At 34.8% G+C, this 24,781-nt stretch overlaps 1 protein-coding gene across 1 annotated transcript in view; it reads left to right on the plus strand.

Moving 5' to 3' along the window:
- The window catches only part of LOC109107541 (synaptic vesicle membrane protein VAT-1 homolog-like), a 33,394-nt gene extending 12,269 nt beyond the window's left edge, over positions 1 to 21,125 (plus strand). Inside the window, 2 exon segments of the mRNA XM_042761039.1 lie at positions 19,361 to 19,444; positions 20,452 to 21,125. Of these exon segments, the coding sequence (XP_042616973.1) occupies positions 19,361 to 19,444; positions 20,452 to 20,550 (183 nt within the window). The 3' untranslated portion in view covers positions 20,551 to 21,125.
- Positions 21,126 to 24,781: the final 3,656 nt, after the last annotated feature.

Genomic DNA, 24,781 nt, shown 5'->3' on the forward strand with positions numbered 1-24,781 from the left:
GGTTTTGTCTAAAAGTAACTGGTATAGGGGATGGTGGCACACAGATAGCAAAATGTAGTTTAAATGTAATGAAGAAATGGTCAGAGATATGTAGGGGTTTTTAACAAAATGTTTTCTGCAATACAATTGCATGTGTAAATTAAGTCAAGTTGGTTGCATGATTTGTGCGTGCTTGTAGAGGTAAGTCTTTTGAGATCAAATGATGTAAGGAGTGAATGGAAGTCTGTAGCATAAGGCTTGTCCAGATGAATGTTGAAGTCGCCAATGAGTAAAAGTGGACTGCCATCCCCTGGGAATGAGGATAGCAGCCCATCCAGCTCCTCTAGGAAGGTGGATAGAATTTGCCCAGGAGGGCGGTAAATTACCACAACCTGGAGTTTTATAGGAGCTGTTACAGTGATCACATGAGATTCAAATTAGTTATAATTGCATAGAGGAGAGTGAGTTGAATATTTTCAATTGTTAGAAATGAGCAGACCAGTGCCCCCACCCCGGCCAAACTGAGGGGGGGTGTGAGAGAAAAATAAATTGTTAGACAGAGCAGCTGGGGTTGCTGAGTCTTCTGGACGAGTCCAGGTCCCAGTTAAGCCCAAGATGCTGAGTGTGGATTGTAAAGAAAAAGCAGAAATAAAAATAATTTAGTCCCAATGTGATGTTTTTAACTACAGTGTGCTTATTGTGATCATTGTATAACACTTTTGCTGCTAATAAAGGGATAGTTCACCCAAAAATGAAAATTCTGTCATCATTTACTCAACCTTAAATTATTTCAAACCTGTGCGAGTTTCTTTCAGCTGTTAAACACAAAAGAAGACATTTTGAAGATTGTTGGTAGGCAAACAGTAGACGGTAGCCATCAACTTCCATAGTATGGGAAAAAAAAATAGTTTGGAAATCAATGGTTAGTAAACGATGACAATATTTTGCATTTTTCTCTTTACCGTGGAATATGCGTAAAGTTGGAGACAGGTTTTGTGTTATGGTTAGGTTTAAGTATGGGTTAATGATTAGGGGCAGGGTCAACAGAGAAATTCTAGATGTAATCATAGAAATTAGTCATAGGTGTAAATACATGCAGGTATTTTTAAAATATAAATACCATTCAAATATTCTGTTACAGTCTATTGTGGAGGAGAATTCTTACTGAAAGGTATTGATATTTACATGTTTGTATAATTAGTTTTAATTGCTTGTTAATAGATCTTTTATTATTCTATAAAATCGATAGCACTGACACTCACAGTTGAATTGTACTGTCAAATTGTATTTCCTTTTCCTTTGCTTTTTTTAGCCTATGGCTGAATCCCAGCCATGCTCATATTCTGAACAACAATACTGCTCCTCATGTGAAATTTTATGCTAGGCTGAACTCATATAATACAGTAAGCTTTAATAGCTGTCTTCTGCATGACTCTCTCCGTACTGTGATGCAGTTTCTCACTCAATGCTTTCACGCATTTCCTCCTGTTTCCCTGCAGCTGGTTGAGTGCAGTGTTTATATCACACTGATTGATTGCATCAACTGAGAGCATGTGTCAGACTTTTGAATTTGTGGATATTGCAGCATTTGTCTTTTTGTGTGTATTATCAAATTGAGCTTATGTGTTTTCCTACCTGGCTTTGGGGGGAAATTGCTGGCTGTCAGCACAAGAATGCATCATTGACAGATGTTTTAGTGCTGGGCAGTATCACGACTGCTCGGGAAAGAATATTTTATAAGAGATGGCTAACAGGCTTTATTATTTTTTAGTCAGAATGTCATGGGTATGTGGTTTTAATACAACAATATTACATGTGAACATTTGTTTCATGACACAAAAGCATGGAAAAGTTCAATAACATAAGGTTATGTCCAACCTACAAAGCAGGGTCCAGCACCATCCAGAATGTAATCAAAACTTACAGTTTGATTAAACAGAATTTCATTTTAGAACAAAGAAATCATAAGTAGAAAATGCAAGTTCAAATTCAAACTCATGGATTGAAAAAAGAGACAACTATTAAATTCTGAATAATAATAGCTACAATAATTATAATAATACACATTATACAATTAAGACTCATTTTGGGCTCTTGCCTTGTCGTGGTTCACTTGCATACAGAATCATGCCTGCATTGAATCCAATCTTTATTCAGAAGTGGAACTTCTTCCTTCTGGTCAACGCTTTCGTACTCCATGGTCTAGATTCAACCGTTAAATAAATACTTTTGTTCCTTTGGCTGTTAAAGGCTGTTAAACTCTAGCTCAAAGGACATGACTGTGTGATTTTTATGTTATTCATGTGGGTATTGCCCAAAACAAATTTCCCTTAATCCCTAAATAATTATGTGTCCTGTAAATGCTAATTCTAAACAATCAAAAGGCCATTATGCATTACACACCTGTAATTCTGTTTGTCGGGTGAGATCTTTTAGAGAGTCTTCAAAGCAGTGTATGGGTGACATTAGCATGTCGCAGAGAATGTTGCATTTGTGCAAGGCATGCTACTCTATGACATCATATTTCACAAAATATTGATGTTCGCCCCACACCATTGAACTATAAGCCTTAAAGGCTTAAAGGTTTTTTTTGTTTTTTTTTTGGACAAATTTATTTTTGTAGCCTTTTAATGCGATTGAAATGTTTTATTTCTGAAACATTACACTGTTAGTTAAATTTTTTTTTTTTTTTTTTTTTTTTTTTTTTTTTAAACTTAGTGAGCTGCATACCTACACATTATAGAAGCACTCACTGACATAAAATATGTTCCAAACAGTGGACAGCAAAATTATGATTGTGGTTAGCTCAATAAAAAATGTAGCTGATGGAAAAGGTGAGATAAATATTTGTTGCAAGTAAATTATAAGTAAAGTCTTTTATCCAATATTTGTACGTGCTTTTTTGAGGTTGCATTTCTTTTCAGATGCTGTTAAGTAGCTGCCTATGTGTAGGAGAATACAGCAAGAATACAGAGCTATTCCAAAAAAAATAAGAGCAGGAAAGAAATGTGAAATTGTGTTAATTTGTCCTTCATTGTATTGTGCACATTATTAGTTCAGTTAGTGAACAAGATTTGAAGATGCTAAAGAAAAAAAAAAACGCATAAAGCAAGCTAGTTAGACTAGTCCATTACACTCTTAAAAATAATGGTTCTTTATTAGCATGTATACATGAGGACCCTTTAACATCCGTGGAACTTTTTCACTGCAATAAAATGTTCCTTAAAGTGCAAAAAGGTTTTTTTTTTTTTTTTTTTTTTTTTTTTTTTAAAGTTTAAAAAATGTATATTATATTATATTATATTATATTATATTATATTATATTATATTATATTATATTATATTTTTTAAAACTGTTCACTGAAAGGTTCTTTTGAGAACCAAAAATCTTTCTTTTGTGGCTAACACCTTTTGGAGCCTTAATTTTTAACAGTGTAGATTTAAAATTGATTTTGGGCACTTTTGAGATCTGGATGAACAGCCAAACTAGCTAAGCACTAGCTTAGCCATGCAGAGATACCAGCTGAACAATAGCTAACTTAAAGCAGTAGTTCACCCAAAAATGAAAATTTGCTGAAAATGTACTTACGCAGACCATACAAAATCAGTTTGTTTGTTTCTTTATTGGAACACGTTTTGTGAAATTCATTTGTGAAAATTCACTCAACAATGGATCCTCTGCAGTGAATGGGTGCCGTCAGAATGAGAGTCCAAACTGCTGCTAAAAACATCACAATAATTCACAAGTATATTCAGCAGATTTTTGTTTTTGGGTGGACTATTCCTTTAAACCTGTTTATGCTTGTGTAATTTTTTTTTTATTCAAGGACCATTACGTTGTCATGAATCATTCGATTACTTTGGCTTTCACACTGTTGACACAGGTCTTCTCCTTCAACAGTACCCTTGCAAAAAAAAAAAAAAAAAAAAGACAAGAGCCTTTGGGTTTACTCAAAATGTTCTCTGTTGAATTATAGCACTTTGCTCAAGCTTTTACTGCATGTCCTGTTCTTTAGGCAGTGCAGAAGGCCGCTTTAAGGCTTGAGATAGGTGATGGTTGTGCAGTTAGATCCTTGTCAGCCAGTGTCAGGTGATTAGATACAACACAAAAGACACAACATGTGTGGCCTTAATCACAGACTGACACTTCCCGCATTGATAATGAGAGTAAGAAAGAGGGATGGAAGGAGGGGGGGCTGAAAATGAGGGAGGAGGAGGGAAAGAAATGGCTTTGTAATGAGAAAAGGAGAAGAATAGCGAGGCAACAAATAAGTGAGCTGAGGATGAGCACAGATGGCAAACCAGAACCATCATGCACCTATTTTTTCAAAAGAGGCACAGGTGGGAGTTCATTTTATGGAAGGCAGCAGCTTTGACATTTTTTACATTTAAAATCCATTGGCTGTAAAAGTCTGAGGGGGTACGTGTCCTCAGTTTGAATGGGCCTGATGCTTGTTCGGCAGACTGTAATGTTGTCAGCGAGCAGCAGGAGGGAACAGAATCTCATTACGTGTTTACAGTTCGGCATGATATGAAGATGGCTTTCTTGATGTGAAATTGAACATTAAAAACGTTCAGAGCTGTTATCTGACCAATATTCAATTTTTACTGAGTTTTTCTGGCAAATAATACAGCTGACAAGGCACTGATATTTGTGCATGTGTTTCATCTGAATTTCATGTTTATTTACTGATCAAACCTCCTGAGATGATGATATTGGATAATTTCTCTCTTCATCAAAATTTAGAATATTCACCCCGAAATCAAAAGAAAAAAAGAGATATATAAATAAGATAAAAAATATTATAATAACAATAATAATAATACATTTTCATTATGCTATCTATCTATATATCTATCTATATATATATATATATATATAATGTATAATATATATATATATAAAAAAGTATATTAGCAATTAATCACATCCAAAATAAAAGTTTTTGTTTACATAATATATGTATGTGTACTGTGTTTATTATGTATATATAAATACACACACACACATTCAGTATATATTTTAAAATTATTTACATGTATATACAATTATATATTTATATTATTATATTTTATATACTATATGAATATATGTAGTATATAAACAACATATTTGTGTTAAATATATACATGCATATTTATTATACATAATAAATATACACAGTACACACTCATTTATGTAAACAAACTTTTATTTTGGATGTGATTTATCGCGATTAATTGTTTGGCAGCACTGATAGATAGATAGATAGATAGATAGATAGATAGATAGATAGATAGATAGATAGATAGATAGATAGATAGATAGATATGTGTGTTTTGTTATTTTTATTATTAATTATCATTTTTAAAATGATATAAATTAATATAATAATAATAATAATAAAATGTATATCACTTTTTGCGATTAAATATTACAATGCAAAAACCTTAAAGGGATACTCCACCCCAAAATGAAAATTTTGTCATTAATCACTTACCCCCATATTGTTCCAAACCCGTAAAAGCTCAGTTTGTCTTCAGAACACAATTTATGAAAACCTGGAGGCCTGAGTCTGTCCCATAGACTGCCAAGTTAATAACAGTGTCAAGGCCCATAAAAGGTATGAAAGTCATCATCAGAATACTCCATCTGACATCAGACGTGCAATCTGGGTTATATGAAGCGACGGGATCACTTTTTGCAAGCAAAGAAAACAAAAATAATGTATTTTTTTCCAATAATTCCTTTTTCAACGGTCCCCTTTTTGTCTCTCCATAAGTGGTTAATGACAACATTTTCATTTTGGGGTGGAGTATCCCTTTAATGTCCTTAACCTTGATATTGTTTGATTAGGCTTCATGCAGACCAAAGACCATCTGGCTATGATCTGATTTTAGCCTCTTAGTTAAGTCTTCTGGCTTCTGGTAAACTGTCTCAAACCCAGCCTTTGATCTTACTCTGTCTCTCTGTGTGTGTGTGTGTGTGTGTGTGTCTCTATTTTGTACTCTTGATGTTTTAGAACCCCCTCCCCTTCTTTGTTGCCATGTGCTTTTTTGTACTGTGGCTGATTGCACCCCCCACACTAATTGAGACATTCTTTCTAATCACTATTTTCAAGCACCTTTTCTTTGGGAACATTTGGTCATAAAGCACTTCATTCATGCTCAATTGAGCTCTACTTCAGCGTGTAGTGCTGTCTCACGTCAGTGACTGCAGCAAACCTCATTGGCTGCTGTGCCCAAAAAAGAAGCCACTCTGTTACATTTTCTTCTCAATCACACTGTACATTGCACTGTTGTCGTGGTAACCAGGGGCCTGCTCTGTGCCGGTGTCTGGTGACCTGGCAGAAGAGTGGCTTGGCAGTCACTTTGAGTCAGATGCAACAACGTTCAGATCAGCACTGACCTGAGGCCTGTGGAAAGGAACGGCAGAGCTGTATCTTGAAGCATGATGCTGGACAGGGAAATGCTGGACGATTGCTTAATTGATCAGTGCCTGTGGGCTTTGGCCAATTAGCCCCTCATACTGCATGGCTAAGTGAGCATTTGCTCAGGGGAGTATATTATGACGCATGACGCAACTAGAAATAAGGACTTAATCATTTGTACACAGTTTGAACAAGCAGAAAAATGATCTGTTTTTGCATACTGTTAAGTCTAAGCCACCCACACACTTATGAAGCAGCTTGTTGTTAAGCACATTACAGCATTTTCATAACAGAAAAAAGGATGCTCTTTGCTCAAGGCTGCACCTGGATTCTTGAGTTAGTATGAACTTAAGTAGCTTTCACACTACATGACACTACATGAAACACACTACATGACAACATTAAATTGACAACAAAATTAACCTTGTAAAGCATGACAACAAAATTAACCTTGTAAAGCTTGACGTATAAAATAATGGACAGAAAAACATTTTTTTTTTTTTTTAATGGAACAGTTTACTGAACCTTGACAAACAAGCAAACAAATAAATAAATAAAAGGTTGTATGTGTTTTTGTTGGGTGTCATATTTGATATTAGTTTCAGAGACTTTTATGACTGGTTTTAATCAGAGGCCCAAAATATGTAATTTGGTGCAGTTACTGATATTTTTATGGCCAAAATGTTAGATGAACGTTTGATAGCTTGTAATGCAAAATAATATTTGCAATAGTATTACAGACTATTTACATGAAATCCATTTCACACTGTGCTCCAAATTCATAATCCAGGATTAAAAGTGGTACCCTTTCAAAATTAAAAGTATAAACTTCTTAATTCAGGGTTAAAAGTGTCCTTAACCCTTTAAAATATATTAAACACTGACTCTCAGTTGTAGTATACAATATTACATAAACTTTTGGAAAACATTAGGATAGCTAACACAAAATGGTTCATCTAAATGTAAAATCCAAAAGAGTATGATGTTGCAGCTGACAGAAAATAACCTCATTTTATTGAAATTAATAATTATTAATCAATCCCATGCCAAATCTTACCTTCTGCTTGTTTGAGTCTTGATTGTTCGTGATACTTGTGCGAATGAAATTATTTAGAATACATATTCTACTTTACATTTTTTATAGGGATCTGTGCTGAACTGGTTTGCTTCCTACCTTAAGGACAGATCTTTTTCTGTGAATTTGGGGAATTGTTTCTCAGCTCTGGCTCAGATCACCTATGGTGTTCCACAGGGCTCTATTTTGTGTCCTCTCCTTTTCTCCTTAAATATGCTTCCACTCGGTTATATTTTTCAGAAACATAATTTATCATATCATTTCTTTGCCGATGACACTCAACTTTACTTTCCGGTTAAAAACAATAACTGCTCTATGACTAATCTGTTGCATGTCTTCAGGACATTAAATGCTGGATGGACTTCAATTTTTTTTACAGTTGAATAAGGATAAAACTGAAATAATGGTTTTTGGTCCAACAACTGTGTTGTCTGGCATTGCCAAGCTGCTTGGCCCTCTGTCATCAAATGTACACGACTGTGTTAGAAACCTTGCCGTTGTCTTTGATCCTACGTTGTCTTTTGATAAGCAGATCAGTGCTGTTGTGAAAAGCAGTTTCTTTCAATTAAGATCAATTGCTAGAATCAAGAGGATGCTTTCCATGAAGGACCTTCAAACAGTAATTCATGCATTTATAACTTCAAGGTTGGATTACTGCAACTCACTTTATCTGGGTTTCCCTAAATCTTCTCTGCAACGATTGCAGTTGGTGCAAGATGCGGCAGCCAGATTATTGACTGGCACTAGAAAACGTGAGCACATTACCCCAGTACTCGCCTCCCTACACTGGCTCCCGATCAAATTCCGTGTTGATTTAAAGATTTTGCTCTTTGTTTTTAAAGCTCTTCATGGTTGTGCTCCCCAGTATATTTGTACTCTTCTCATTCCGCATTCCACCTCTAGATCTCTTCGGTCATCTAGCCAATTTCACCTCTCAGTCCCTCGTTCACATTTTAAAACTAAAGGCGACCGGGCTTTTGCTGTGGCAGCTCCTAGGCTCTGGAACAATCCTCTTTGAAAACCTGTTTTTATTCTGTATGTTTTAGTTCAGTTTGAGGGTGTAAAATTTTATTTCTCCCTTTGTCCGTCTTGATTGGGTATGTTTTTACTTTGTTTTATATTTGTTGTACAGCACTTTGGTTGCAACTCCTGTTGTTTTTAAATGTGCTTTATAAATAAACTAAACTAAACTAAACTACTTTTATGGTGGATTCCCAGTTCCTAGACGTATTGAACTATTCCTTTAAGATGTTGACGGTTGAGTTCTGTTTATTTCCCATTAAGCTGAATCCTTGGGGACTCATCAACACTATTAATGCTGCTGTGTTCTTTATTTTGTAGAGTGACAATCTCTCATCATGGAGCCTAATGCAGTTTGCAACATAATATTACCCCAGTGTCCCCAAAACAATATTGTCATGTAATTTTCTTTTTCCTCTTCACATTATTAAGTCTATTTTCGTACTCACATTGTCTCAAAATACTATAATAAACCCTAGTATTTGAAGCATATCCTTGTGAATAGCTTTTACTACTTTTGTGATCAGTGTTTTTCAGTAAGTGTAATATAGTGCTTTTATATGGCTGAATGACTGAACCTAAGTGGATTATTGAGTCTTAATGGATTTTTTTTTTAATAAATATATTTTTTATTTATAGAGATTTCAGTTTTAGAGAGTAAATGTTCAGGATATTATTGTGTAGAATGTCCTTTAAATATTTTAATATATGAAGATTTCAGTACCTGCAATTTCATATCTCCTTCATATTCTGGGGCATTTGCAATATAAATATATTTATCTCATTATTATATAAACTGATATTATAAACCCTGTTTCATGAGGACAGAGTGCAGCATTTTAAAAGCACTTCTCTATGAATGATGAATTAACAATATTGACTTGAACCTATCATTGCAACATAAATGCTTGCATCTTAATAAAACATTCCTAACAATAGCCATAAACATAATGTATGCACATTTAATTTTCATATCACATGGTATCGCTGGATATTTGAACATATTTTTCTATGACATTTACAGGTCATTATTCATTATTATATATATAATAATTTTATTAAATGTAAAAAAAAAAAAGTTTAACAAGTGTCTGCAAATTACCTGAGCGCCCGGCAAAAAAAAAAATAAAATATTATATATATATATATATATATATATATATATATATATATATATATATATATATAGTATATATAATATATAATATATATATATATATTATATTATATATATATATATATATATATATATATATATATATGTATATATATATATATATATATATAATATATATTATATATATATATATATGTGTATATATATATGTATATATATATATATATATATATATATATATATATATATGTGTATATATATATATATATATATATATATTATGAGAGATCTCTATCTGATGTAATATGAACAAATGTGTTCTGTTATCTTTATTCTGATTTGGATATTTAAAAAATATGAATTGTTATAGTCACAATTTAAAAAAAAAAATGTATAAAACATTTTATACATAGCTATAGTTGAAAGCTAGCAGTACTTATTTTCTTCAGTTGCTGTCTTCTTGTATGTAACAGCTCTTGTATGTAGCAACTCTCAGTGCAAACTTTGTTTTGTTGGAGTGGGACAAAGGCCTCTCCATGAACAGATCAAAAGCAGACCTCTGAGTGTTGGGAGTCTATATACACACTTTAATTTCTTTCTAATCACAGGCTTCTTGAAAGCTCTTCAGATTCCTCTGTGCAGATCTCATGGGATGAGGACAGGCAGTACTGTGCTACTGAAAGCACTGTTTGATTTTTGTGAAGCGCTCTCTGATTTACATTGGAAGAACAAGTAAAGCACTCTAATCTTATTCATTGGGAAGTGCCTAAGTATTTATGTAAAAATCAATTTAAATAAAACCATAAACCAGATTGTAAATTCTGATAAATTGTTGACAAGCCATATTCAAACTTGTTGTAAAATAGCTGATACACACACCTGTAGACATCAGTTCAGGCTCCACCCTCATAGTTGACTAAACGTTAGTTGGCGAGAAGAGGCTTAAGGCCCAGGTATTCTTTTTTTGTGTTCACTCACACAGTATAGTGGCAAGCGGTGATTTTCTGTGGACATGTCTGATGATGAAAATTACATCACGCAGACAGTGTGTAAACCGACGTAGAACACAAATGGCCGCAGTATACTTTTGGCTTTTGTCAACCAAAATTTTGGTGCAAAATAGACTAAAAATGGTCACTTAGTCACAGAAGAAAAACTGTACATGTCCGTGATGGACAGATCATTAACGGTTGATCCTTTTGGTAATTGCTTTATATCGTCCAGTGAATCCAAACATTTGCCATTTTGTCATTCATCGACCACAAATATGGCTTATCATTTGAAACTGAAACATGTAAGTGGTTGCGACTTTACATCATTCAAAACTGTAAAGTGTCTACTTTTTTTTACACTCATAATATCAACAAAACAAATGTAAAAAAAAAAAAATCTCCATGAACTGGATAGCATCACAAAAATGAACCGAAACTTAGCATACAGATTACTTTCCTCAGACATGAGAACTATATCTTTAGACATGGATGCTCATACGTTTTCCAGTTTGGTTCTCATGAGAGCACCTGGAGATTTGGTTTGGTGCTCACACTGCACATAGTGTGACCCATTAAATATAACTCTAAAAAAATAAAATAACTAATAATAGTAATAATAGTATTATTTCACTTCATTTTTAAAATAAAATAATAAATAAAGTGCAATAAAATATAGTGCTAATATTTACATTTTCATTTTTTTTTTAACATTAATTTTCAGAATTTTCAAACCTAAAATCAGCAAGCTTTAATTTTGGTGGGTTGCCAGCAAGTAAGTATATGTGTTGCCAGTTTGAGCACTGCTGAGTGAAGTGTGCCAGTGAATGAAATGTCACAGTGTTTTCGCTCTGCTCTGAAATCGGCAGCGCATAGCTTAGATTTATGCTTTCAGTTTGAATGGAAATCTTACAGCGCATTACATTTAGCCGATCTAAAATGGTGATTATGCTTTAACAGCTGTCAACCATGTCACTATGCAAATGAGTACTGAACTTGTCTGACTTATAACTTATTTACACAGCGCATTTTTTGTTTTGGTTGTGCATGTGCAGTTGCACACCACTAATGTGCATTCCTGTCTATAGAAAACTTGAAATGTCTACTTTAAAACTCGAAACAAATGCTCTCTGATTATGTAATCCATATGAGGTACATTTCTCACTAAAGGCGTGTGACTGTACTGCGGAGATGGCAAGTCAGCATCATCAGCTTCATCTGTGCGGCCGACACTGACTCAGAAAAAACTAGTTTAGTAATAAATAATTAAAATATCTCCTTCCTATTTTTTTCCCCAACACATTCACATCATTTCTTTTGCTGGTGCTTTGCGGCATGCGTTTATATTTGCACTTGAGCTCAGAATACGCTATATATTAAAGGCCAACCCACCATATAAGAACTCAGATTAATATAAATGTGCGATTAGTCGAACAATGGTTTAAATTAACGACTGCTAGTCAATTAAAACAATTTTTAGTCTGGGAAAGCCCTACTGGCAACCACCCAGAGTACCTTAGCAACCCCATAACAATGACCTGGCAACCACCAAGTACATCCTAGCAACTTCAGCAGTGAACTATTCTGGCAAACATCCAGAACACCCTAGCAACCACATAGCTATGTGAAACAGTATTTAATAGGTTATGGGAAAGATAATATATCCTGTTTCTTTTTTTTTTTTTTTTTGTCCTGTCAGCTGCATGCCTTTAATTAAAGTTACAGAGTAACCCAGATCATTATATTCAAAAAGCAGAACAGAAGCACCAGCCGGAACCTGATAAAGTCAGAGACTACATGTGCTCTGATGTGTCTGACAAGAGACTAATAGTCCTCACAAGCTCAAGCTCACCAGGCTCAAACTGGCACATACAGTAACACCAGGGAACACACTAATGTAAGGTCACTCCGTGGCTCATTCTTGAAAATAAAAGAGTTCAGAGTGGTTTCTTAGAGGCAGCATGTGCTGTCCTATGGCTCCTCATTTATATAAACAAAGCTGAAGAAATTTTACTGCTTAAAAAGCCTTCAGATTTCATTTAGTACTTTAATTATTTTTCAAAAACCTTAATGATGTTTATATGTAATAGTTGACCAACAAGTCACAGGATTGGCACTGTCTTTCCATCCCAGTGCTGTGACTCTTGATCAGGTGCATTATTTGAGTATTATTTGAGAGTGAGGGAAGTGGGCACAACGCCGGGCGCTCAGACTCCTGTGGGAGGGGAATCCCAGAAGGTGAAAGCCAGTGCCAAACTGAGCTCATTGTAGGCTGATCTGAGGTTACCTTTTGTCTCTGTGAACAAATTCTGGGTACAGATCAGGGCGGATTTTCAAACGTAAAGTTTCACTTTTCTGGAATAACAATATTTTCACCAGGGCTCTAACCACATAGACATTGAGTAATAATTAGAAATGGTCAAATTGCTCCTTTTAATACTGTGTGATGTTCTGTTGCTCTGTTGTACTCCATTACATTCTGTTTGTTGTTAGGATAACAAAAAGTTTTCAAAGTTACATTTTTAGGCTGGTCTGCCTCAGTGGTCTAACAGCAGTCGTCAGTGATAAAATGATTGAAGTGGCCAATCAAATCAAAGAAGGCGGGCTTTAGTGTTCACAGTGAAAGAGTGTGAGCTTAGATGTAAGTAGCATACATTTAATATTTGACAATTATTTTACATTCTCTGAAAAAAAGGTATAAAATCTGTCACTGGGATGGTACCTTTTCAAAAGGTACACTTTTGGTCCCTTTAGGTACTAATATGTACCTTTAAGGTACCAGTATGTACTCTTTAGGTACAAAGGTGTGCCTTTTGAAAAGGTACCGCCCCAGTGACAACGTTTATACCTTTTTTCTGAGAGATATTTTATGGACAGTAACGTACAATTATGCAAACTACTTGAGTTGAAAATAACGGCTATAATTTGCATAATTCATGACTAAATGTGATGAGACAAGAAACCCAAAAATGAAAATTTGCTGAAAATGTACTCACCCTCAGGCCATCTAAGATGCAGATGAGTTTGTAAATTTATCATTACATCACTTGCTCAGCAATGAATCCTCTGCAGTGAATGGGTGCTGTCAGAATGAGAGTCAAAACAGCTGATAAAACATCACAATAATCCATAAGTAATCCACACCACTCCAGTCTATCAATTAACATCTTGTAAAGTAAAAAGCATGTTTGTAAGAAACAAATCCATCAAGGCATTTTAAAGGGTCAAAAATATCTTAATTTGTGTTCCGAAGATGAACGAAAGTCTTGCGGGTTTGAAATGACATGAGGGTGAGTGATTAATGACAGATTTTTCATTTTTGGGTGAACTATCCCTTTAACTTTAAAGCATTGCTTCTGGCCACAATATCAGTCCATAATCAATAGTTATGCTTCCTAGTAAAAAAGTCAATCCCTGTTGTCCTCTCACATCAAAATCCACCTATTTGTTTGTTATGCTTCGTTAGTAGCTCATTGTCTTTGTTTTTGAACTCTAGGCTGTGAAATGTGTGTATTAAAGCAGAAAGACACTATAAAACTTTTCAAATTATAACAGATTTTTAAACACTATCCATCTTTTTTCCTAATGAGCCTACTGCATTTTAATTAATGGGTGGCACTTCTAGTTTAGGGAAGTTCCACTCAAAAAGACAGAAACAAATCATTTCAAATCATAATGTTGCATTACAAATAATCCTTATCTGTCAGTTTTAATGAATGAGCTATACATGTTCCCCCATGTTCTGTTTTCAGATAATGTAACGCTTGGTATTTTAATGTGACATGATATAACAAGAATATGCATGGCAAGAGCTCATTTCAATTAGCTGCATTATTTTCCTCATTATAAAGTCTGCTATAGGGCTGCAAAATTAATCGAAATTAAATCACAAAGGCAATCAATCGCGATTAGGGAGAAGCTGCGATTGTCATGCGTATCTTTCAGTGAAGTACAGTTCTGTGATCAGCAGTAAATCTCCATCCAAAAGCCAGAGGGTGCTCTCTGGCTGAAAATCCAAATATGCCCCTAAGAAGAAATCCACTAAATATCTATCGCTGCAGCTGAATAAACAGAAGATTTAACTGCTTTCATTGTTTCAAAGTGACTAATAAACACAACTACGGCAATATATGGTTTATCTGAGTTCTTATTATTAGCATTTTCATCATAATAAAGTACATCTATAATGAAATTTTAATCAACATAGATATTATTAATGGTTAGAATACAATGGAATATTGTGTGCCTTAATTATTCTGTTTAAGAAGCCACATCATCTCTAATCAACATAGATATTATTAATGGTTAGAATACAATGGAATATTGTGTGCCTTAATTATTCTTAAATGTGGTATTTTCACGTGCTCTCAGATGGAGCAGCATTTACTACACAGAGCCATAGTTCACTGAGAAGATACGCAAACAGTTGTCATTATCACAAATGATTTCGTCGATTACATAATCCTACAATTATATCGTCTGCGATTATGAACGCGATTTTGCTTTTGTTGTAGGTTGTCTGAGAGGTTCTGTTTTGTGTTGTTGATGCTGCTGAAAGTGGGTGATGGTGATTTAATTTTAATGATAGTAACAGATTTAGTTTTAATGTGTAAATGTGCATGACAATCGCGATTAAATGCATCCGATTAATCATGCAGCCCTATGTCTGCTATATAAGCTTGTTATTCTTCTGTGCCAAAATTTAGTCAGTATCTCCTCCTAGAGCTTTAAAGCTACAACCACCAAACTTGGGTCAGATCTTTATAATGTTCTGAAGTTAGTTGCTGTGACTTTTCTAAATGATCCAACTTACAGTTTTAATAAAAATGAAGATCAATAATAATAAAAATCCCATTACATTTACGGAATGTTCAAATTCAAATTCAAATTTAAACTACCAGAATCCCTTAAAACACATTTAAGCTATCTATATTTTGTTTAGGGAGTGTTTAAATTATTTTTTATTTTTTAAAATGACGGGATATGTTTTTGAAATTTTAAGATCTGAAATATTATCACTCAATATGTTATTAACAATAAATCATCGTATGTTACATAAAATAATAGTACTGCAGTGATATTTAATATGTCTGTATTATTGCTGCAGAAATAATTGAGCTTTTGGGATAATTCATGGTAATTAATTTGTTGATGCTTTTGCACTTTTACATTTTCTTTTAATGATCGATGGTTGAAGCGCTAACTGTTTGTTTACAGTGTAATGGAATTACTCCTGTTATTTGTGCAAAGCTTCCTGGAGCGTAGGAGAAAGGTGGATAGGCATCATACACTTGACGACTTTGTAAAAGGTTTCAGACGAAAAACTGGGCGTCATACAGTAAACAACTAACTCACACAGAAGCATGCTCGTTGCTTTGAGACACATCAAAAATTAAACAATATGTGTTTTAAAATATCAGTCATGTTTTATGTCCGCCGACTGGATGAAATCATAGACTGAAGTTAAATTCAGAGTCTGTGTCCATCATAGACTGTGATTTTCTCTGAAATCTGTCAACTCCAACAGTCCAAAACTTGCAGACTGGCTCTGACTTTCAGCAGTTAGTGTTGACTCATCCAGGCTGCAAATCTGGGAGAAAATCTGTGAATTCTAGTGTGCTCCAGCCTTTAGGGTTGTCCAAACCCGTATAGTTTTCTTTCTTAGAGAACAAAAGGAGATCGTTCCTTCCCATAGAATTGAAATGAAAGGGGATTGAAGCTTTCCAAAAGGATGCATCGGCACAAAAGAAGTCATTTACAAAGTTTGTGCATTGTTTTCTAAATCTTCAGAAGTCATATAATAGTTGTTTGTGAGGGACAGACACAAGTCACTGAAAGTCTTATTTTGAGCCTTACTAAACTCACAAATCCACTTGGGGAAGAGCTGAAGATTATCAACGAATAACAACTTGAAGTTCTGTCTGTTCCTCAAACAAAGTCAGGGGTGGACTTACCCATTAAGGCCCCCAAAAGCCAAGGGCCCCCTAAAATGCTTTTGACATACGAGATGCGCATTAAGCGCGGACACGCAAACGGTTGGTATTTACGGTGTTTATTACCACGACAACCGTCTGCATGTCCAAGTTGAATGTGCTTCTTGTGTATCCTGCTTGTAGCAAATGAAAATATTATGCATCTGAAGTTGACCGCCGTATGAGCGTGAGGACTCTCTTTCCCAGCGCACGCTCACACCTCTATCTCTGCGTCTGCTCTGTTCAGCGAGCAGGTGAAAGGAGCTGCGCTTTAAGTTAAAACACAGATGTGTTGCTTCTCTAATTTTACATGCAAGTATAGCCGAAATCACAGCACAGCTATTGTCTTTATCTTACGTGTAGCCTATTTGATTTTATCAGACGATGGCACGATTATAAATCAGGATCTTGGAAGGGAGAGCTGGTTAGTCTTAATGGGTTGCGTTTCAGTCACTATTTCATATTCATCCCGTTGTTTGACAACAGAAACAGTCAAATATATCAATGAAAACAGTTTTGAGAATTTAGCTGCATCAAAATACAGTATGTGGCACAGAGAGGCAAACAAGTGTAATAATAAATAATAAATGTACATTTTGCATGTTCCATGTTGAGTGAGCTGCCATGTTGTGTGAAAAGGCAAACAGGTTTGTGTAAGTAAATTGATCAGTGCAAAGAAAGAAAAGAAATAGGAAGCTTGTATTTCTATGTTTTTTTTTTCTTCATGTGTCTAATAGACATGAACAAGTTCTTTGAAAAATTTCTATGAACTATAAAAACATGTCTACTTTTCATGTTCTGTTAACTATGGTTTCACTATTAATAAACATATATTACATAAAGCATCCATATTTGTCCATGCCCATGTTGATTAGATTAAAAACTTGAAGGCCCGGTTTCACAAACGGAGCTTAGCTTAAGCCAGGACTAGGCCTTAGTTAAATTATTTAAGCAACTTTTACAAAAATACCTTCGTAGAAAATGTCACAGGTGTGCATCTTGACACAGAACTTAAGGCTTGTCTGTGAAACCATGGGGAAAAGTATTAATTTAAGGTACATTTAGAACAGATAAAAATGTGTGATTAAGTTGTGATTATTCATGAGTTAACTCATGATCATCATGCGATTAATCACAATTATATATTTTAATTAATTGACAGCCCTAAGTTAAAATGACTAAAATAAAATGTAGGCTTACACTGGTAACTCATCAGTGGACTTTCCTCGTCAATATAGGCTATATTTTTTCACACTTTTCTCATTCTCACTAATTCAATTTGTTCATTAATTTTGTTCAGACCAATGGGAAAATTCACCCACATAAATCTGTTTTAAATAATATAATAATTTATACTTCCAACTCGTCCCTTTTCTTAAAAAAATGGTTTAAAGGTTCAATTGTGAGGTTTATCATTTTATAATTTATTTCGTTTTTTGTTCAAATTTGTATCTCAACGGTAAATCAATCGCTATTTCGTGGTCTACAACATGAAATAATAAAAGTGTCTGCTAAATGAATAAATGTAAATGTGAATGTAAAGGAAAGAATCCCATTATAACATGTACATAAAAAATTTAGAAACATTGGACAAAACAATGTGGCACCATTGCGCAGCAGCAAGCATCACGACAAAAAAGGAACCTCAAGGTTGATCTAGGTAAAAGTGTGCAAATGTATAGGACCCCATTCCTATGTTTGCCTGGGGCCCCCAATTCACTAAATCCGCCCCTGCACAAAGGCTTCAGAAGACAGAATATAGTGCACAAAGCACAGGGACCGCATTTATGACTTTTAGAAGCTATAAAAGCTGTAGTAGCCATTCATTGTAAGTTTGTGGAGAACTAAGCGACCACCAGAATTTGTAAAAAATCTCTCCTTTTGAGTTCCACTGAAAAAGATTAAAATCATACAGGTTTGAACTCTACTCAAGTAGAGTAGATTGGGCTGATTGCTGATTGTGACTCTGCTGCCCCCTTTAGTCTTGTCTGTGGCACTACACACTTGGCAATGTGGAGCTTAAAGGGGTCATGAAATGAGAAACCAAATTTGCCTTGATCTTTTGGAATATAAGAGGTCTTTGTACCATTAAAACATCCTGCAAGTTTCATAGCTTAAGACGTCCTCCCCATTATAAACGGCCATTTATTTAATCAAGCTCTAAATACAGCTCGTTCTGGATCCATGGTAAGAAGTGACGTCACGGTGCGAAGTGACTTCCAACCATTTGCATATGACCGCCTCCAGCACAAGACAACTAGCGCTCATTTCATATCGTTGTCGCGCCGCGCGCCTCACAAGTGTTCAGTCGAAGGACAGCGAGTGGGTCTGTGTACAGGAAAATTACAATGCCACGCAGATGTGCTCAAACATATAAGGTTTTATCATTGCAAGAGCCATCGCTTCGAATGCAACACCCGCTACTAAACAGTTACGCTCAATCCACAAATGTTCTGGCTGGGGATGTTGATAATTGATCCATAGGCACTGTCGTTAGCCAATCATAACAGTGGGCGTTAACACTGAACTCTTAAAGGGGAAACAACCCAAATACAGAGTGTTTGAATTGAAGGATGAGAAACCGGGTGGGAAAATGTCATAATTCACTACATTTTAAAAGATTTTTTTAAAAAAAACTATAGTAATACTATAATTGCACCTAGGGGACCATAATAATAAAATAAAAAAACCCATGTCATGACCCCTTTAAGAATCACTTTATGAGAGCAAAAGCACATTTGTTTGACTTAATGAGGTTTTGTGTGTGTGTGTGATTTATTGCTCTTGTTAACCTGTAGGTGAAGGAAGCCATGCAGAGAATCCATGACAGAGGAAACATAGGGAAGCTCATTTTGGATGTGGAAAAGTCGCCCACGCCTTTGGTGAGTGAGTCATCCTAAGACCCGTGTTCTAAGGCGAGCAAAACATTATGTGCACAACATTATAATTATCATGTCAGCCATTGGTTCTGCCCATTCATTTTTCCATTTTCATTATGTCTTGCATTGTTCAGTTTTCTAACATCATTTTTTAAATTCAGCGTATCCAAAACTGGGTGAGAGAAAAGAAATGATCTTTTATGAAGCACAAAGGCAGATCTGAATAATACACCTGTTTACTTAAAAAAGGAACAAAAAATGGTATTATGACAGTGATCCAAGAGTCAGGCGACATCACCTCAGCAGTTTCCATGGAGACTGCGCCTTATGACGCTGTTCTCAGAAGAGACAATCTGTGGAAATTGTGGCCTACAACAGCATGCTTTCATGAAATCTACCTTTAGTGTCTTCACTTAAACCTTGGAAGTTCTTAAAGGAGCAACGGAAGAAAAACATCTGAAAAATTGTTTTTCATTTTTCTCCCTTCCCAGAAGATTTTATTGTGTAGATGTTGATCTTTTAGCTCAGAAGCCTTGATCTACTTTGTCTTACATGTTTCTCCTCAAATATGGAAGATTTTTGAAGGAACAACTGATAATGTCTAAACCGTTGCTCATAGCTCAGGACCCTTAAGAGATAGTTTAAATAAAAATGAACATTCTGTCATAATTTACTCATCATTTACTTCCTTCTGTGGAACGCTATAAAGAAGATATTTTGAAGAACATTGAAGTCTAAACACCCCCCCCACCACCACCACCTTTATGTTTATAATATATTATATATCTTATAGTTATAATGTATGTATATAATTTGAGAAGTTTTCTATGTTTGAGTTCAAACAGATCTTTGACATTTGATTACAGCAATCTGTGCACAATTGTTGAGATCTTCTCTGAAATGCAAGAGGAGAGGCATGTTTGAGAGATTACCTGCACCTCAGATAATTCTGAGAAACAGGAGACTGTCGGTCCGTGTGAAAACACAATGATTTTTGATTTCTCTTTCAGATGGCCAATGACAGCACAGAGACCAGTGAGGCAGGTGAGGAGGAAGAGGAGCAAGAGGGAGACAACGACAACAAAGAGCGAATGCCTTTCATTCAGTGAACCCAGACTCCACCAGAGACTATCATGAACCTGTGCTGAGCTCCGTGTCATTGTGAAACATATGTGTGTGTGATGTGTTCGGTCTGTTGTTCGTCTGTATCTTTGCCAGTTTTGGACAATGCAGTCAAAACATTAAGTGTGTTGTTTAATGTTTGACTGAAGTGCTATTCTTAGTGCAGTGTTGAATTGTTACAGTGTTTTAGACCAAAACGTTATTGTAGGATTGACTGTTCGTGGAAGCTTTTTGCAGCCTTTCGGATGTTTTATTTGGCCCCATCAGTCAGTGGATTGACAGATGACTGCAGTCAAAGTACAAAATTAAAGCCTCGTACACACCAGGACGATTATCGCCCGCGCTTATCGTCGGCGTTTTTCGACGCGTCTTTTGCGTTCATACCAGAGCGATTTTCGCTGGCGATGAGCTGAGTGAACATGCAAATTTTGTTATGGAGAGGAATTACAGATCAAATAGGATTCGATGTGTACCGGGGTTTTTCTGTTTTTCTTTAAGCGCCATCTAATGTCAGGGAGTGAATTACCATGTTCACTCGGCTCATCGCCAGCGAAAATCACTTTAGTATGAACACAAAAGACACGTCGAAAAACGTCAGCGATAAGTGTGTGCGATAATCGTCCCGGTGTGTAACGTTACGAGGCTTTATATTGTCGTGACAACAAAGTTTATTTGAATTTAACCTCACGCTTAAAAGTTTACGAAGTGATTTGTTCATACTAAAATCATGTTAACTCACATATTTATTACATCTTGTCACTATATTCTTGAAACAGTGAGTATTATAACATTTACAGATTACACTTCCATTGTAAGTGTCTCAGCCTAACCATTTTTTAAAGATAAAGAGGGTAAAGTGGAAATACGTTTTTGTTGTAATCAACATTATGCCACAAGTGCTATAGATTGAGTTTACCTTAGAATGCTCCTTTGCATTGCCTGAATAATGAATAATGATGATGTGTATTGCTTGTTTGTGATGGGTGCAGTGATGTCGTAAGTAACACACAAATGCAAAAAACCTAAATAAAACCATTTTATCTATAAGGACAAAATTTTATTTTTTACAAATGTATTTTATTCAGTAAAATAAATTCTTAATTCATGTGCAGGCATGGCAGGCTGATTTTGGACACTGGTTGCAGTGCTACTGAAGCGTGTGTGTGTGTGTGTGTGTGTGTGTGTGTGTGTGTGTGTGTGTGTGTGGAATGTTTCCTGACTGTTCTGGAGGTGAGTGTGAGACTGTGTTTATGACTGAAACGGACTGAGAAGGTAAAGGCAGAATTCAGCTGCAGCTCATTGTTGTCATGCGGGTGACTGTTTGGGGTGCACATTTTTAGTGTGGCACTGTTTTTCTGTTCAGAGCATCTGCGTTACCCTTGGTACATCTCGGATCACATTAGAAAGACAATGAAATGAGTTGTCATGATCAGCTACTATATGTAATGTAGCCCCTACAGTATTATGCATCACCTTAAAATATAAATTCTGTCATCATTTACTCACCCTCATGCCATCAGTAAGACTTTCTTCTATGGAACAGAATTGGAGATATTTCGCAGATTGTTCATGCTGCTTTTTTCTATACACTGGAGCGGTGGTGAGTAAACAATGGCACAAATGCTTTTGTTTTGGATGAACTTTCCCAGTAAATGTTCTGATGTTATGGTCAAAGTCAAGAATAATCTTGATCATCATTTCAAACTAGTCACCAACAACAACAAACGAATAAATAAAATAGTTCTTAGTGCCTTTTGTTGCATATCTGCACTGGGGACCAGAAGGCTTGTCAGTTTTTGTTTTTCTTTTTGTATTTCATAGAGAATAGACACTTTGATGTCGAAGATATTCAATGATTTAAATTCTTTCTGGCCTACATATACCTCACAAATGAAAATTATGGTTGTGTTCTTGAGTTTTATTACTTGTGTTTATGTGATGGTGCTTGTGTATGCTGTGTTTCTCCAACAAATTAGTGTTTTTATTCATCTCTTCCTTAATAATTAAACTAGTTGGCTTTATAGAGAATATATACAAAAACAGCCAGTCTGACATTAATTGATCATGGCTTGTGCTCATCATTGTTCCTCCTTTTTGAGTTGTGTTTCTTTACATTAAAATATTAGTTCACAAAAAAAAGACAACTTACCCTCCAAGTTGTAAATGAGTTTGTTTCTTCATTAGAACAGATTTGGAGAAATTTAGCTTAACATCACTTGCTCAGCAGTGAATGGGTGCCGTCAGAAAGAGAGTCCAAACAGCTGATAGAAACATCATGATGCCCAGTCTATCAGGTGAAGTGAAAAGCTGTGTGTTTGTAAGAAACAAAACTGTCTTTAAGATGTTTTGACTTTAAACCATCACCATTGACTAAAATACTGAACAATACAAAATTGTTGACTTTTTCACTGGAGAAAGCAATATTATGGATAGAGGACTTGTACACCTTAATGGCTTAATGATGAATTTGTTTATTACAAACATGCAGCTTTTCACCTCATAAGGCATTAGTTAATGGACTCGAGGGGTGAGGATTACTTGTGGATTATTGTGATGATTTATCAGCTGTTTGGACTCTCATTCTGACGGCACCCATTCACTGCAGAGGATCCACTGGTGAGCAAGTGATGTAATGCTAAATTTCTCCATATCTGTTACGATGAAGAAACAAACTCATCTACATCTTGGATGGCCTGAGGGTGAGTACATTTTCAGCTAATTTTCATTTCGGGGTGAACTATTCCTTTAAGCAAGAATGGTATTCACTGATATAACTGATATTCACAAAAATGACTGATATTCACCCTCTTTCTAATTAGGCCCACCACCTTTTTCAGGTTTTTTTTTTAAAGACTTAAAGTTAAAGCTCTACATTTCTGATGTGTTAGTAGAGCCCAGCTCAAGACACACAAAAGCATATTGTTGCCTTGTAGTTTTTCTTTGTAGATGTGCTTTTATGTTGTGGTAGATTGCAGACACAGAAATCTGAATAAAATGTTGTGCAGAGCATTTCTGTGGAGTGTGATATTTGGTCTTTATGCCATTAAAATGCTGTCATGCACATGAACCTAATAACATTTCTCAAGGCTCCTATCTGATTTTTTGCAGCAGAAGTGGTAACTCTGATTGAAGCATGACAGATACAAATGTAACCCCAGAGGTCACTCTCACAGATGGCATTGTGGGAATTAACAAAGCTACACTTTGCTCTTTTCAGTTGAAAATATTGCGGTCAGTGGCCTTTTCAAGGTTTTGTTATTCAAAAATCTGATAAAAATGTGTTTGACCTTTCCCGTGGACTTCTGACTGTCTCTGCAGTAATGGAAATATTTGCCAGAATAATTAAGTTTTTCCACGTATATTGATTTATCTGAAAAATATATATATTAATATATAAATAATATATATTTTACAACCAATGAACAACTATCTATAAGAATACCAGCCCTAAAATTAATATTTTGAAGTATTTATGGAATTGAAGCTTTTGAGCTGCAAAAAGGAAAAAATTAAATCAAGTATTATCTATGTATCATATATATATATATATATATATATATATATATATATATATATATATATATATATATATATATATATTTATTATTATTATTATTTTTTTTTATGTGAGGAACTGTTGAAATTTAGTAACTCTTTACAGTAAGGTTCCATTTGTTAAAATAAACTACATAGCTAACATGAAATAACAATGAAAAATACTTTATTACTTTTAAGGCATTTATTAATCTTAGTTAATGTTCATTCCATCATTTACTAAAACATTATTAAAATCAAATGCTGTATCTGTAATATTATTTGATGGACCTCAGCTAACAATAACAATAAACAGTTGCATTTTCATTAACTAGCATTAACAAAGAATAATAAATTATGTAACAAATGTATTGCTCATTGTTAGTTCATATTAGTTAATGCATTAATGGGCCCTTATTGTGAAGTGTTACCTGAAATTTAAATGATTATTGACTGAAAAAGAGTTAATGAAAGAAGAACTGATATTTGTACTGATATTTACAAATGAATTTTTCCTTTAAATCTAATATTTTCAATGAACAAGTTATTACTTTTAGATGTTTGTGTCATTTCTGTATATCTTTTAAAAGCTTCAGTTCCTATTTTTTGTTATTGCATGGAAAATTCATGCAGTACATTGAAAATGTTTATATTATTCATGATACATCTTAATGAAATGTACAA

Source organism: Cyprinus carpio, chromosome A7 (genome assembly GCF_018340385.1).
Source record: "Cyprinus carpio isolate SPL01 chromosome A7, ASM1834038v1, whole genome shotgun sequence".
Lineage (NCBI taxonomy): Eukaryota > Metazoa > Chordata > Actinopteri > Cypriniformes > Cyprinidae > Cyprinus > Cyprinus carpio.